This window comes from Trematomus bernacchii, unplaced genomic scaffold (assembly GCF_902827165.1).
Source record: "Trematomus bernacchii unplaced genomic scaffold, fTreBer1.1, whole genome shotgun sequence".
NCBI lineage: Eukaryota > Metazoa > Chordata > Actinopteri > Perciformes > Nototheniidae > Trematomus > Trematomus bernacchii.
The window spans coordinates 485,459-498,214 of record NW_022987839.1 but is presented as its reverse complement, the minus strand read 5'-3'; the positions used below and the strand labels follow the sequence as shown (position 1 = coordinate 498,214).

Here is a 12,756-nt window from a genome sequence, read left to right as displayed (position 1 = left end):
TGTGATGTGTGTGTGTGTGGTGGTGTGTGTGTGTGTGTGTGTGTGTGTGTGTGTGTGTTGTGTGTGTAGTAGTGTGTGTGTAGGTGTGTGGGTGTAGGTGTGTGTGATGTGTGTGATGTGGATGTGTGTGTGTGTGTGTGTGTGTGTGTGTGTGTGTGTGTGTGTGTGTGTGTGTGTGTGTGGTGTGTGGTGTGTGTGTGTGTGTGTGTGTGTGTGTGTGTGTGTGTGTGTGTCATTGTGATATCTCATCGGTTCAGCTGCAAAAATCAATAAATGTAGATGAAGATGCCATCCTGTTCCTTTGTATCTATAACACAATAGCTTAAAAGACAAATGGTGCTGTGTTGTGTGGTACTTATGTGTGTGTGTGTCTGCGTGTGTTTCTCAGGGGAACACATCTCCACCTGCTCTGGTGTTCAATCGTCTTTTCTCTGACATCAAGGAGGAGCCAGAACACCCCTCCCTGGTCCATCCCAGGTACTACACCTTTCCTTTTGATTAAACAACACCAATAAGAACTTTCAGTGTTGAAAATAACTATTATTTTTCCTATTGATTTATCTATATATATATATTTTTTTTTGAATAATTATTATTTCAAAAGAGATATGTGTGCATGTGTGTTTGAAAGTATCAACTCATTTCTAACTTGTGTTGAGTCTTGAGAAAAGTTTCTGCACTTCTCTGATTATTGGTTCTAATAATGTTTCTTAGTAACATTAATGATATTTATAGCATAATAGCATAAAGTGCATTATTGTATGCCAATATTAAATATTTGACTGATTTGATGAAGAAATAGGACTAGCTGGATTTGTTGGTCAAATGTGAGTTGTTAGAGAATATTAAAAGCATTAGTTTCAAAAAGCCCATTTACTTTAGGGAGTAGATTTTGCTTAAAACATCTATCAATACTTGAAGCTATTCCAGTTGGCCTGCTGTTTTCTCTACAAAGCTGCTGCCTCTGCCAGATACTGAAGGCCTGCTCTCTCTGCCCTTTGGCTTCACTGAAATAATTACAAAGTAAAGTTAACTTTCAGTTTTTGTTTCAGTGAATGAAATTCCCATCCCTAATTTCCCTAATTGGTGCTGCACTCCCTCCTCTGCTCTGTTCCTTCCTCATCCTCGCTCCTTCATCACATGTGCCTCTCCCTCCTCCCCTTTTCTTCCCAAAGCTCTCGTTTCCTCTCTTCTGGTTTCTTCTGTTCCTCCCACCATCCCTCCCCAGAGCACACCAGCCTGTGTTAGGATATGGCGCTCAGTAATCTGACCCAGATTAAAAACTGGATTTAGACGGTTTTACGGCGCCGTGGTTTCATATGACCGCCTGGACTTTCTGACTGTGTGGAGGTCGCGCAGACAGCAAGCCAGACAAATTGGCATGGATTAGTGTTCTGGTCACCTACCAGCATCACATGACTGCCTCACTGTCAAACCAGCCAGGACTTGCACAGACCAGTTTGCAGCTTTTGCATTGCAGCGTTACTAATAATGCACTGCTACACCCGAGCGCCGTGCTATACATCCACAGCACTTAACATCGTATTTGGGTTACAACCAGCATCCATTAGCGATACACTTGTCAAATACAAGCCAGGCTTACATTATTCAATCACATCTTTCATGTGAAGGAATTTCAGATTCCCATTCAGGCGAGCACTGTGCTTCTCTCCATCCAGAGGAGAGGATGCAAGGCTCGGTTGGAAGGTTTTTCCTGCCCCACCGAGCTGTCGTGCATAACCTAGTTCACAGCTCCAGCTCTGTCTGGAGGGGACTGCTGGTGGGGGAGGGGTTCAGAGCTTCACTCCACTCCTCTCCTCTCTTCCATCTGCTTCTCTGTCTCTTTCTATTCCTCTCTCTTCTCCCTCCCTCCCTCCCCACCATGCAGCCAGGAATAAACAGATAGTGTTGGCTCAGTGGCTTCAGTTCATCTCCAGGCACTATCTCTCTCAGTTGTACCCACTACCTGGACATTTGTGATAAGCCGAAAGGTCTGTTTAGGCTGAGATCCTGTGCACTCACGATAAGAAGTGTCCGTATTCCTCACTGTGTTTTCTGCTCTTCCGATGGAGCACTTACTGTTGGCTAAAACAGCCACCAAATGGTTCTATTACTCTGATTCAGCTGTGCTTTATTGCTCTAGAGGTAAAGAGGCCACATGAGTTATTGCAAGTGTGTGTAGCTTTATGTATATCAGCAATGCAAAGTCCATAACTCGTAACATTTTACGATGTTTACTGCAAAGAAAGAAATATGTGAAAGGTGACACTGCTACCATTATGGTTAGAACAATAAAAACTAAAGACAAAACAGATGTCCCATTCGTTATGCACAAACAGCAAACTTTACCTTTTTGTCATTGAGGAAAAATGTTTTAAGCATTTTTTTCGTATAGTAAAAGTACTGTATATGTATGTATTTGTTAAGTCAGTTCAGTGCTTTAATGTCTTCTATCTCTGTCTCTCTCCCAGTTACTACCTGTACACATGCGATAAGATGGTTGCTCCCAACGTGTCTCTGCAAAGGGAGGCGGAGATGAGCCCAGAGATGTTCGGAGCGCTGCTCAAACACCACTACAGCCGCAGAGCGCTGGGACAAAAACGACGAGCCGCCCATGGGTCAGTACTGACACCTGGAAACAGAGTGAACGTGCACTGACAAACCGAAATACATTTATTATATATAATGCACACATGCCATGCCAATCCAGGTATTTCAATTACAAACACCGTCTTTTTGGTTTTAATTGATGCTTAGAGGTCTTGATATTGGACGAGCGGGTCAGAGAGGCAACATTTGATCAAATTGAATTTCAACTTTCCATAATATTCCCAATGTATGTTGAGAATGATCATCCCTCTATATGGGATTCAATTGAGGTAAGCACTGAGTAAGTCTTGCCAGCCTTTCATTTAAAAGAAAATAATGGTCCTTACACTGCACTCAAATGTAATTATAAACAAACAAAGAAAAAGTTCTCGTTATAGTGCTTGTGTAAGTGAATCATGAAAAGAGGAGAGCTGAAAAGGTGAAATTGCAGGAAATTGGTCCATTAAAGAATTAGCTTTACAACTAGCTAATACAACCTGTGCTTTTTGCACATGCTCTGCCAACATTACCCGACAGGAGATGTGAAATGTCATGTTCAGAAAAAGGGTTGGGATATTTCAACACATTATTCCTTATGTAGAGTTATTGCCTTTGGCTCCTGGAAATGAAAAATGATTGATAGTCAACTATATAATGTATTCAATATTACCGATTTTAATATAAATATTCATTTTAACTTAAATAATAAATCCTCCTGTGTGTAAACTGTGTGTACATTAGACACATAAACACAGCTGACACATGCCAACTATAAATACATGACACGCATACAGCGAACGATTTACATACATGTAACATAAGCGGAAGAGACATGCAGATGATGTTTAGCAGACACGTGCTCACCGTAAACATACAACCTACAGTAAACTGGCATCTGATACACACACACATACATGCCCACACACACTTTACATAGCATCCTGCAGTGCTGTAACATAATCATGCATTGACCTTCACATAAAGACTCTGCGGGCACCTCAGTATTGATGAACGAGAGGAGTGGAAGTGGCCATGACCTCTCCTCTGCACTGTGTGTGTGTTTTTATGTGCATACTAAAATGTGTATATGACTGCATTACTAAGAAGTACATATCTGCTGGGGAAATACAGCTTTTCTCATCGAGCTCCGAAAATGCAGAACAAGCTTACCTCGATTTTATCCTTCGGGCATTTTAACTTTTGAGTATATTCCTAATTTAAAGTTGATACATTTTATTTAATGTAGTGTTTCTCAGTGCTAGGATTTGTATTTATTTTCTAAGCTGTATTTTAAACAAGGTCTCTGCCTCAATGTATTTCTTATTTAAAATAAAGGTCCAATACTGTATATATAGCTATACAGTATATATGTATATATAGATATATGTAGAGAGAGAGAAAGTGGGGCAGAGTGAATCATGGGAATGGTTTCCGTCTGCCATTATTACGCCATGTCTGATTGCCAGGCTGCGTCTCGTATCTCTCGGGCGTTCTGCTTCCCTTTTTCCTCTCCAACCAATCTGTCTCTCTTCCCTCCGTCCTCCCTCTCTTTTTCCTGGCAGCTTTTTTCCACATCCTGCCCGAGTCCGTCCGCTCTCACACTTCCTCTCCCATCCATCCATCCTCTTTTCTTCTCTAGCTCTTTCAACTCCGCCTCCCTCACTGTCTGCTGTCACTTTTTCTTTCCCCTCCTCCACTTCCTCTTCATCCTCTTTTTCTCCTCATTGAATGCTTTCCTCCCCCCAGTCTGTCTGTGTGCCTCTCCCTTTCTCTTTCTCCTACTTACTTTCTTTTGATCCACCACCAAATGACCCACTCCCGGTATTTGTGTGCTTCTACTATTGTGTGTGTGTGCTTTGCAGAGTATGTGGGTTTGTGTTTGCACATGCGCAAGCCGGTTTGCATTAGTAAATGAGAGTCCTCTCCAGTGCCAGACATGCTGCGTTCAGAGCATGCTGTTTCCTGTCACACGTATACCGAGTGAATACATTATTCTGGTAAACAAGTTACCTTTCTCATGTTCCCTTTTCCTCCTCTCTCTCTGTCTGTGAGCCTATACTGTCAGACACAGCATCATTACTAGCCTACACATGTCCCGCTGCAGCATCTGTGCACATGTGTGTTTGTGTGAGGGAGTGACATGGCCCGTTTGATCCTCTTCTCCATGATGCACACATTTAAAGGCAACAGGGAGGGAGTGAGCCAGAGTTTGAACAGAGGAGAAGCCCACGCAGAGCAGCTCCCACACAAGTTCCTTTATTCCTCTCTGTTCTTTCTCACTGTCTGAGGATGCGCACACACAAACACACACACACACACACACACTCACATACACACAAACACTCACAGTTTGTGTTTGGTAACTCTGCTGTTGCCATGCTTGTGCTCGCGCTCACACTGAGAAAGAGGTGTGAGCTTTTATAAGGTTGTGCGAGGGTGTTACTAAGCGTAGGCGGGAGTATGCGCCAGCTCGGCTGGCACTTCCTGTCTTTCAACCACCTACTCTTCTTCTTTGTATTTTAATATTTTGTAAAACTCTTCCCTCACCCTCCTCTTCCTCCCTCCTCAGATCTTCACGCGTCGCCTCCCGTCGCTGCTTGCGCCGAGGAGACCAAATCCCATCGTGCCGTTGCTGCCTCGGCCACAGAGCGGGAATGCCAAACCCAGGCAGTTTCCATGGCGACAAGCAGCCCAAGCTGCAAGAAAGCCACCCACACCCCCGCCCACTCCCCTCCTCCTGCTCCCACTCCTGTGTCGTTGTTGTCGCCGGTAACGGAAGTAGCGGTTAAGGACACGGGCTCTGCTGCGAGCGGCGCTGCAGTGGTGGGGGGGGTGGAGGACGACAAGGACAGGATTGTGGTGGAGATCATGCAGATGTACGGCAGGCAGCAGGAGAAGCTCAACTCCACCCTGCACAAGCAGCTGCAGCTGGAAATGGTGAGTTGGCAGTCAGAAAGAACAAAAGCCCAAGATAAATGAGACCAGAACTGTCCTACTGCCTATTGAAGTGTCCTTGACGCAGATGTGGAGGTGATGATCACCTTCACCCAACCCTCCATCTTTTTCTCCTTTTAGCTGAAAAGATATTAAAGCTCAAATGTCAAACATCACCCCCATTCATGTTAATCAAAACTCAGTCACTGAAACGTATTGTAAAATATTACGTTTTTATTTCAGCTTTGACACACAGTATAGAAATACAGTTAATCTATATTATAGTGATGTTTACATCTACTCGTCTATGTTCTTTTGTATCGAGTAACTCACCAAAGGGATTTCAATTGCATTTCAGATATTAACTTTTAGAAAATATTAGTTCAAAAATGTTTAAAATAATAAAACAACAACAAAAAATAAAGATACATTTAATGTAAATACACAAAATCATCATTATCTTTCCTCTCTTCCACTTTTTGGCCATGACCACATCCATATCCCCGTGAATGTCTCAAAGATCACATTTAGGGTTTTTGATTCTATCTTCATGTATAGATAGATAGAATGCACTGCAGGGCCGTAGGATATACTGCTGTTGTGTTATCAAAGATCTGGCATCTTCCTCTACAGGGTCAATGATATATCACATTACTGTTGTTATTCCTCTAACTTAGTCTCTGTTTCTTCAGGAGCTGGAGGCGGTGCGTGGGGGCGAGGCGGCCCGGCTACGAGAGCTGAGCGCCGAGCAGAGGGAACTGCGCTGCGAGCTGGAGGCCGTGCACAGCGAGCAGGCGCGGCAGCTCAGCCAGGCCCGCCAGGAGCAGCTGGAGCTGGAGACCCGTCTGGAGCAGCTCCGGCAGCAGGCCTGCGCCTGCGAGCCGGGCGCTCAGCGCCAGCAAGAGGCCTACTACACCGCACAGGTACGACTGGAACAACGACTGTCACATACAGTCTGAATCACAGCGACACATACAGTCTGCGCGATGGATAAACATATGCCTTTTTATCCCAGACGTTACAGTGCCACGCTACAATCAATCTCAACAGCAGTACTTTCAAGGAATTTACATCCATTTAATTCCCTTTGCTTTCAATGTATTGCCATGGATTTTAAACTTTGAAACACATTTGCCTTGAGACATTGCTGAAAGGATGTTAGCATTGTACTGCAGCATATTCAGAAACACACTGAGGCAATGTAAACATCCCTCTGTGAATCTTTTACCCTCAGTAAGTTGTTATAGTAAATACAAGCAGTCTGTTTGGACTAATGGAGGTATATTCACTGTTCAAATATGTTAACATTTACTTTTAAATCTGCCCATCAGACATGTATATATATACACGAATATTTAGAGCTCATACACATCACCCCCTTTTTCACTCAGGATAGTCAGAGTGTTTTCTACCAAAACCTTGAGAGCGGAGATGTGGTCACAGCCTTCCTATGATTGAGAGTTTCCCTGCTGAAGAATTTTCTGCTTATGCGTGTCCTATATGAGTCACTGTGCTGTTAAGGAGTGTGGAAGCGTGCACACACATGCACACGCACACACACACACACACACACACACACACACACACACACACACACACTCGGAGCCTTTGTTTGGGTTTCCACCAGACTTAATCTGTAGATAGGTTTTGTTATGTTGGCCTGAGCTACGGTCTGCAGTAGCCCCCTCCTGTCAGTCACTGAAGCTGCCCCGCCCCCTCCCCTTGGCATCAAACTCAGGATGTCTGCCAGTTAGTTAGGAAATGGGATGGGGGTGTGCATGTGTTTGTGTTGTTGGCATGGAACTACACATGGTGTGAAGCAATTTCCCAGTTTTTCGCAGTAAAAACAGAGCAGTAAATGTGACAGGAAACGTAAGCTACAAGAATGTCCTTTACATTTATTTTTGTTGGATATTAAAATCACACATTAGTATTATGAGTGCTCTGTGCTCTCTTTGGCTGGCAGCAGCACACTGTAAAGATAGCTTCTGTAGTCAAATGATAACAAATATGACCGCTGATGAAGCCACAACACTGAGGGTCAGTGTCTCTCCAATCAGGATGTGACTTTTTTGTTGTTCTTGTCTTACTGTATTTTTTTAGTTTTGGACGAAACGCGAAGTTTTAAAACGATTTCCTGTACATTTAGAGTTTTCTTACATGTATAGTCATCACAGAGAGGCAAAATCACATAAGGATTTTGAGTATTCTGCAGCTGCTACACCTCCAAAAAACATGATGAAAGCTGTTTATTTCTCAAAGCTCCAGCGACGTGTGATTTTGCTGCCATATGTGTTGGACTAGAAGTCCTTTAATGTGCTGCGTAGACCTCATGCCTGTCTCTCTCCGTTTCCTCCCAGTTGTCGGAGCTCCGTCAGAGGCTGGAGCGTGCGGAGGCCGACCGGCAGGAGCTGCAGGAGGAGCTGCGCCATGAGCGGGAGGCGCGGGAAAAGCTAGAGCGCACAATCAGCCAGCTCAAGCAGCAGATGGTGCAGTCTGCCACGGTGGGAGGCAGCCCCTCTCCTCCTCTTACCCCTTCAACCGGACCCCCTAACGCCCACTCCCCGCACTCCTCCTTCTCAGAGGCCCCAGCGGCTGGCCAAAAGTAACTGCCACCCCCCCTCAGGCGCCTCCCTCATTCATCTCCCCGTTACCCGCCAACTCTACAGACACAAACAGCCTGAAGCTGAACGGCTGTTTTTAAGTTGAGCATCTCCCCCTTGCCTCCAGTGTAGGACTGACTTTTGATTTTGTAATTTAACATCACCTAAATGTTGTGTTTTTTTTATTTTTGCTTTCTTTTGCTCCCCTATCCTGTCTTTAAATTGTATTTAAAGATGTTTTTGGGGCATGTATGTTTGATTTAATTTATAGTTTTTACTGAACAAACAGCTGCTTCACAGACGGGAGTTTGGTAGAGACAAACTCAACCCATCATGATTTCCCCCTCACGACTGTCTCCCTCCTCTTTCTGGATTCTGGAGCTCATGCCTTGGAGATTTCAGACTCCAGCCCGGACACACAGACTCGTCATGCTACTACCTGGCACAGCAGCTGGTGCCATCGGACACAAAATGGCGCCCGGTTGCATGCCCCTTCTCCATCTCTCTCTGTACCTACAGCCCAAACACTCGAGTACCAGCGCCTGCAGGAAACTGCATGGACATTTTAATAGTTTTTTTTTTGTTGCTCCTTATAAAACACAGAAAGAAAAAGTCTAATATGTCAAATACATCAAATCTATATGGAGGAGAAAGACCTTTACTGTACAAAAAAAAGACCTCATGAAAATATGCCAATTGTGACGCTGAACTTGGAATGAGTGTTTTGAGTGGGACCCTTTCAAGGTAGCTAGCTAACTCTTCTGGCCTGGACTCCAGCTGCTCCTCACACCGTTTCCTCTTCCCTCTTCCTCCGCTGTATGCTAGCGATTGCCCTCTGCTGGAAAACTCCTTAACACTGTGGTTTTCACCCACTTTAGGCTAGACAGGAAACACTGTGCTCTTTTCTTGGCTTGGCTTGGAAGAAGCTCACGAGCGGTGTTATGCACTTAACACGCTCTCCTCCTCCAGAATCCCCTGGGAGAGGAATGTGTCGGGACTCGGGGGGCCGGTTGTGTAGCTTTTCTAAGAAAGAGGGAAGTCTCACATGTGCAGTAGCTAGCTGCACTGTGTTACCATAATAATGCATGCAACATCCCCGAGTGTGTCAGCGCAGAACAACGGGCAGAGGATCAAAGCTCCGGGCTGTCCCTGTTTTCGGGGGTCCTCTTTTTGTATCGTTTGACTTCATCGTTAACAGACGTTTTTTATGCAGCGCCCGGTTTGTCAGAGCTTCATCTAGGAATGTGGGTGGCAGGTGAAAGCAGTTAGTCTGCGGTGGTTTGCGTCTGGCCCCTGCTTCACGTTATTCTGCCTGGCTGAACAAACAGCACCGGCAGGAAGAGGAGGGGAGGGGAGGCGAGGATTGAGGGGAGCTAGGGGGGGGGGACTGGTGCTCTCCCCCTGCAGCAGGCTGGGTGGCCGAGACGCCAGGGGGACACGGGGAGCCCGTTTTTTGTTTTGTACCTTTTTAGAATGGGGGCAGCTGTTGTTGTCTGTGGGCCTCTGATCGCCCTTCACTGTACAGCATCCCCCCCTCTCCAATCCATCTCTCAAAAACCTCCCTCCCTCGTCCTCTCCCACAAAGACGACCGTCACTCACTCACACAGACCCGTCCGTCCATCCCCAGCGCCAGATCAGCCGGGGGTGTGCCCTGTTTTGTAGGAAAGCGAGCAGACGTCCAGCCAGAGGAGGAAAGGACTTTTATTGTGTCAGTTGCCGGGCAAAAGCGCTTTTTATTGCCACTAAGGAAATCCCTGTACGCGAGTGTGTGTGTGTGTATGTGTGTGTGTGTGTGTAAATAATTGTTTAAAAAGAGAAGGGGATCGGCCTCAGTTAAACTCTGAGCTTTTTTATGCATCTGCTATAAATGCAAATTGATAGACATTCCACTGTGCTCCATCCTGTTCGATGCAGATTTTCTTACACAGCTTCCCTTTACGATAGCAGAGCCTAAAGACCGGGCCGAGTACAGTTGTGGTTTGTTGATTGTCAGAAAAAGCAGGTGCAGGTGCAAGCCAGTAAAATCAAACCCACGCCGCAAATGTACACTCTACTGTTCCATTTAAACCTTTATTGAAATTATGAAAGAAAATATTTAACGTATTAACTAAAGATTTATATTCACTTTGTAAATACAGTAGTCATTAATATATTAACTGTTCTTATATGAAAAATCTTCAAAAGGTTATATACATTGGACCAGAAGTAAGGCTTCAGATGTTTTAGCTTTCTTTCTTTTTTTTTAAAAAGTGATCAGAACTTGGCTTTTGTCGAGTTGATGTGGGGGGAGTGAAACATGGTTTCCTGAGACGTGATGCAGGAAGAATGCAAAATAGGAAAATAATACTTTGTTACACACTTTCCCCCCTTTTTCTGAAATTATGCATTTGTTGTCCTTTGTGGATTTCATCTTGACCGACTGTAATGTGTAATGTGACAAGCTTTTCCCTCCTTGTTAAACCCCCCTCCCCATGAGATGAATTGAAAATGAAAGATTTGCTTAAGAAAATGCATTTTGAAAAAACAAAATTTTTTTCTTTTGCATGTTTGGCTGCCCCTTATGTTTTGTGTGTCACTGGGCCAATCTTACCAATCTGTTGATCGTGAAAAAAGAAAGAAAGGAGATGTCCCCCCCCCCCCCCCCCCCCCCCCCCCCCCCTCACGCACAAACTATTGAGATGGCTCATATGCATGAACATTGAACATGTGCAAGTTTTATATCATTATTGGTTTAGAGGTTGGCTAAGTATAACGTCAGATTATGAAGAACATATAATGTAGCCTAATTTGATTTGGAAATGATGTGAGAGTGTGTTGAGTGTGTGAGAGAGAGTGTGTGTTGGCCTCCCACGTCTGACTGAAGCACAGCAGCTTTGAAAAGGGAAAGAAAAACTTGCTCATGTAGCTCTGGATGTGTAGTTATTGTTTCTGATTCTGATCATTTATCCTTGTGTGGATCACTCAAAAAGATAATCAGTATTAGTTTTTAATGACTTAATTACCTCTTCGGCAGAACAAAACAAAAACAAATCCTTTCGATTCATCACATTAGCAGATAACTAATGTTTACTCTAATCGTGTAATTAGAATTTTGTACACAAGGTGGCGTTAAGCTTCTTTAATCATACATCATATTGAAAAAATGACTAAATGAAAGGGGAGAAAAATCCCCTGTAACAGGTTTGCTGAGCCTTTTTGCATTTTGCAGTGTTATGAGAACTTGGATATGCTTTGTACAGAATTTTTACAGCTGTGTGAAGTTTGCCCCACAGACGAGAAAAACAAGGCGAAATGAGCAGAGCTTTACCATGTGGACACATTTGAATACTGGATTTACATACCCATAATGCCTCCTGGCTACGTGGAGAAAACTTGTAAAAAAAAATCCTAGGTGACCTTTGAACTATTCTGCTTTGTAGTTGGGTGTGTAATTTTCAGCAGGTAATTATTCTATGCCAGTGTGGGACAAGAGGGATGTCTGCATTGATCACACAGATTCCTGCTTACTAAGAATAGGGACGCCATGTTTTAAATTTATACACATCCTGCTATAGATGAAAAAAAAGATTCATGGCTTTGCTAAAAAGAACCCTCTTTCCCCTTGATGCTGTTCTGAAACACAGCGTCTGTGTTTGACCATTGCATACTACGTTGCCAATACTACAGTGTGATGAGACTTTTGTTCTTGCATGAATCGAGACACTGTTCTCCTACCTCATGTTGTGATATAAAAATATGTTTTTTAAGCAGAAGACACTGCATCGCTAACTGTTTATCATCATTGATATTTACTAGTAAATTACATACCTGTCAATGCTTTTAGCTAATACCTCAGTTGTATCTAGTGTTTGTTTTTTTTCTGTTTTTGCCCTTCCCTGATTTCAGATCTTGTAAATATTCCCTGTATAGACAATGAACTTGGATCAAATTCAAGTAAAGTTCTGTAGTGTCAAACCAGTTGTCTTTTGCCTTTTTGATGCACATTTCTGTCCTCACTTCCTTATTGACTAAACATTCACACATTTACACCAAATTCTCATTGAAAGCCATCAGCAATTTTATTTTTTATTTAACCTTTATTTAACCAGATAAAAAACATTGAGATAAAATCTCATTTTCAATGCTGACCTGGCCAAGAAGGCAGCAACGTTACACATAACACAAACATATAAAATACAGAGAACATAAAGAAAACAAAAGACGAAAAAGCAGTCACTACATTGTGCACATTAGGACAATAAAAAAGTACACCACTTGTTACTGCAAGAGCAGCTGGTGGTGAGGACTTCAGACAACTTCAATTTAAAACATGAAATAGAGACAAGTGCCCTCAGTTTAAGGCGTGATTGAAGGTCATTCCAAGACCAAGGACCATAATAAGAAAGACTCCTTTTTCCAGCCTCAGTCCGTACAGTAGGAACATGGAACCGTATCCAGGCACTGGATCTGAGTTTGTAAGAGTCACAAACTGGAGCAAATCTGACACATATGTAGAGTGGAAGCTTACCTAAAATGGCTTTATACATTAATAAAAACCAGTGCTGCATCCTACGCATAGTAAGTGAGGACCATCCAGTTAGGCTATACAATGTGCAATGATGAGTCCTATAGGGTGCATTTGATATATAA

General features: G+C 43.6%; 1 protein-coding gene across 1 annotated transcript in view; it reads left to right on the top strand.

Annotated features, from left to right (window-relative positions):
- Positions 1-12,081, top strand: part of skila (SKI-like proto-oncogene a) — a 35,158-nt gene extending 23,077 nt beyond the window's left edge. Inside the window, 6 exon segments of the mRNA XM_034152963.1 lie at positions 389-477; positions 2,472-2,598; positions 2,600-2,618; positions 5,159-5,526; positions 6,216-6,446; positions 7,884-12,081. Coding sequence (XP_034008854.1) covers positions 389-477; positions 2,472-2,598; positions 2,600-2,618; positions 5,159-5,526; positions 6,216-6,446; positions 7,884-8,132 — 1,083 coding nt within the window. The 3' untranslated portion in view covers positions 8,133-12,081.
- Positions 12,082-12,756: the final 675 nt, after the last annotated feature.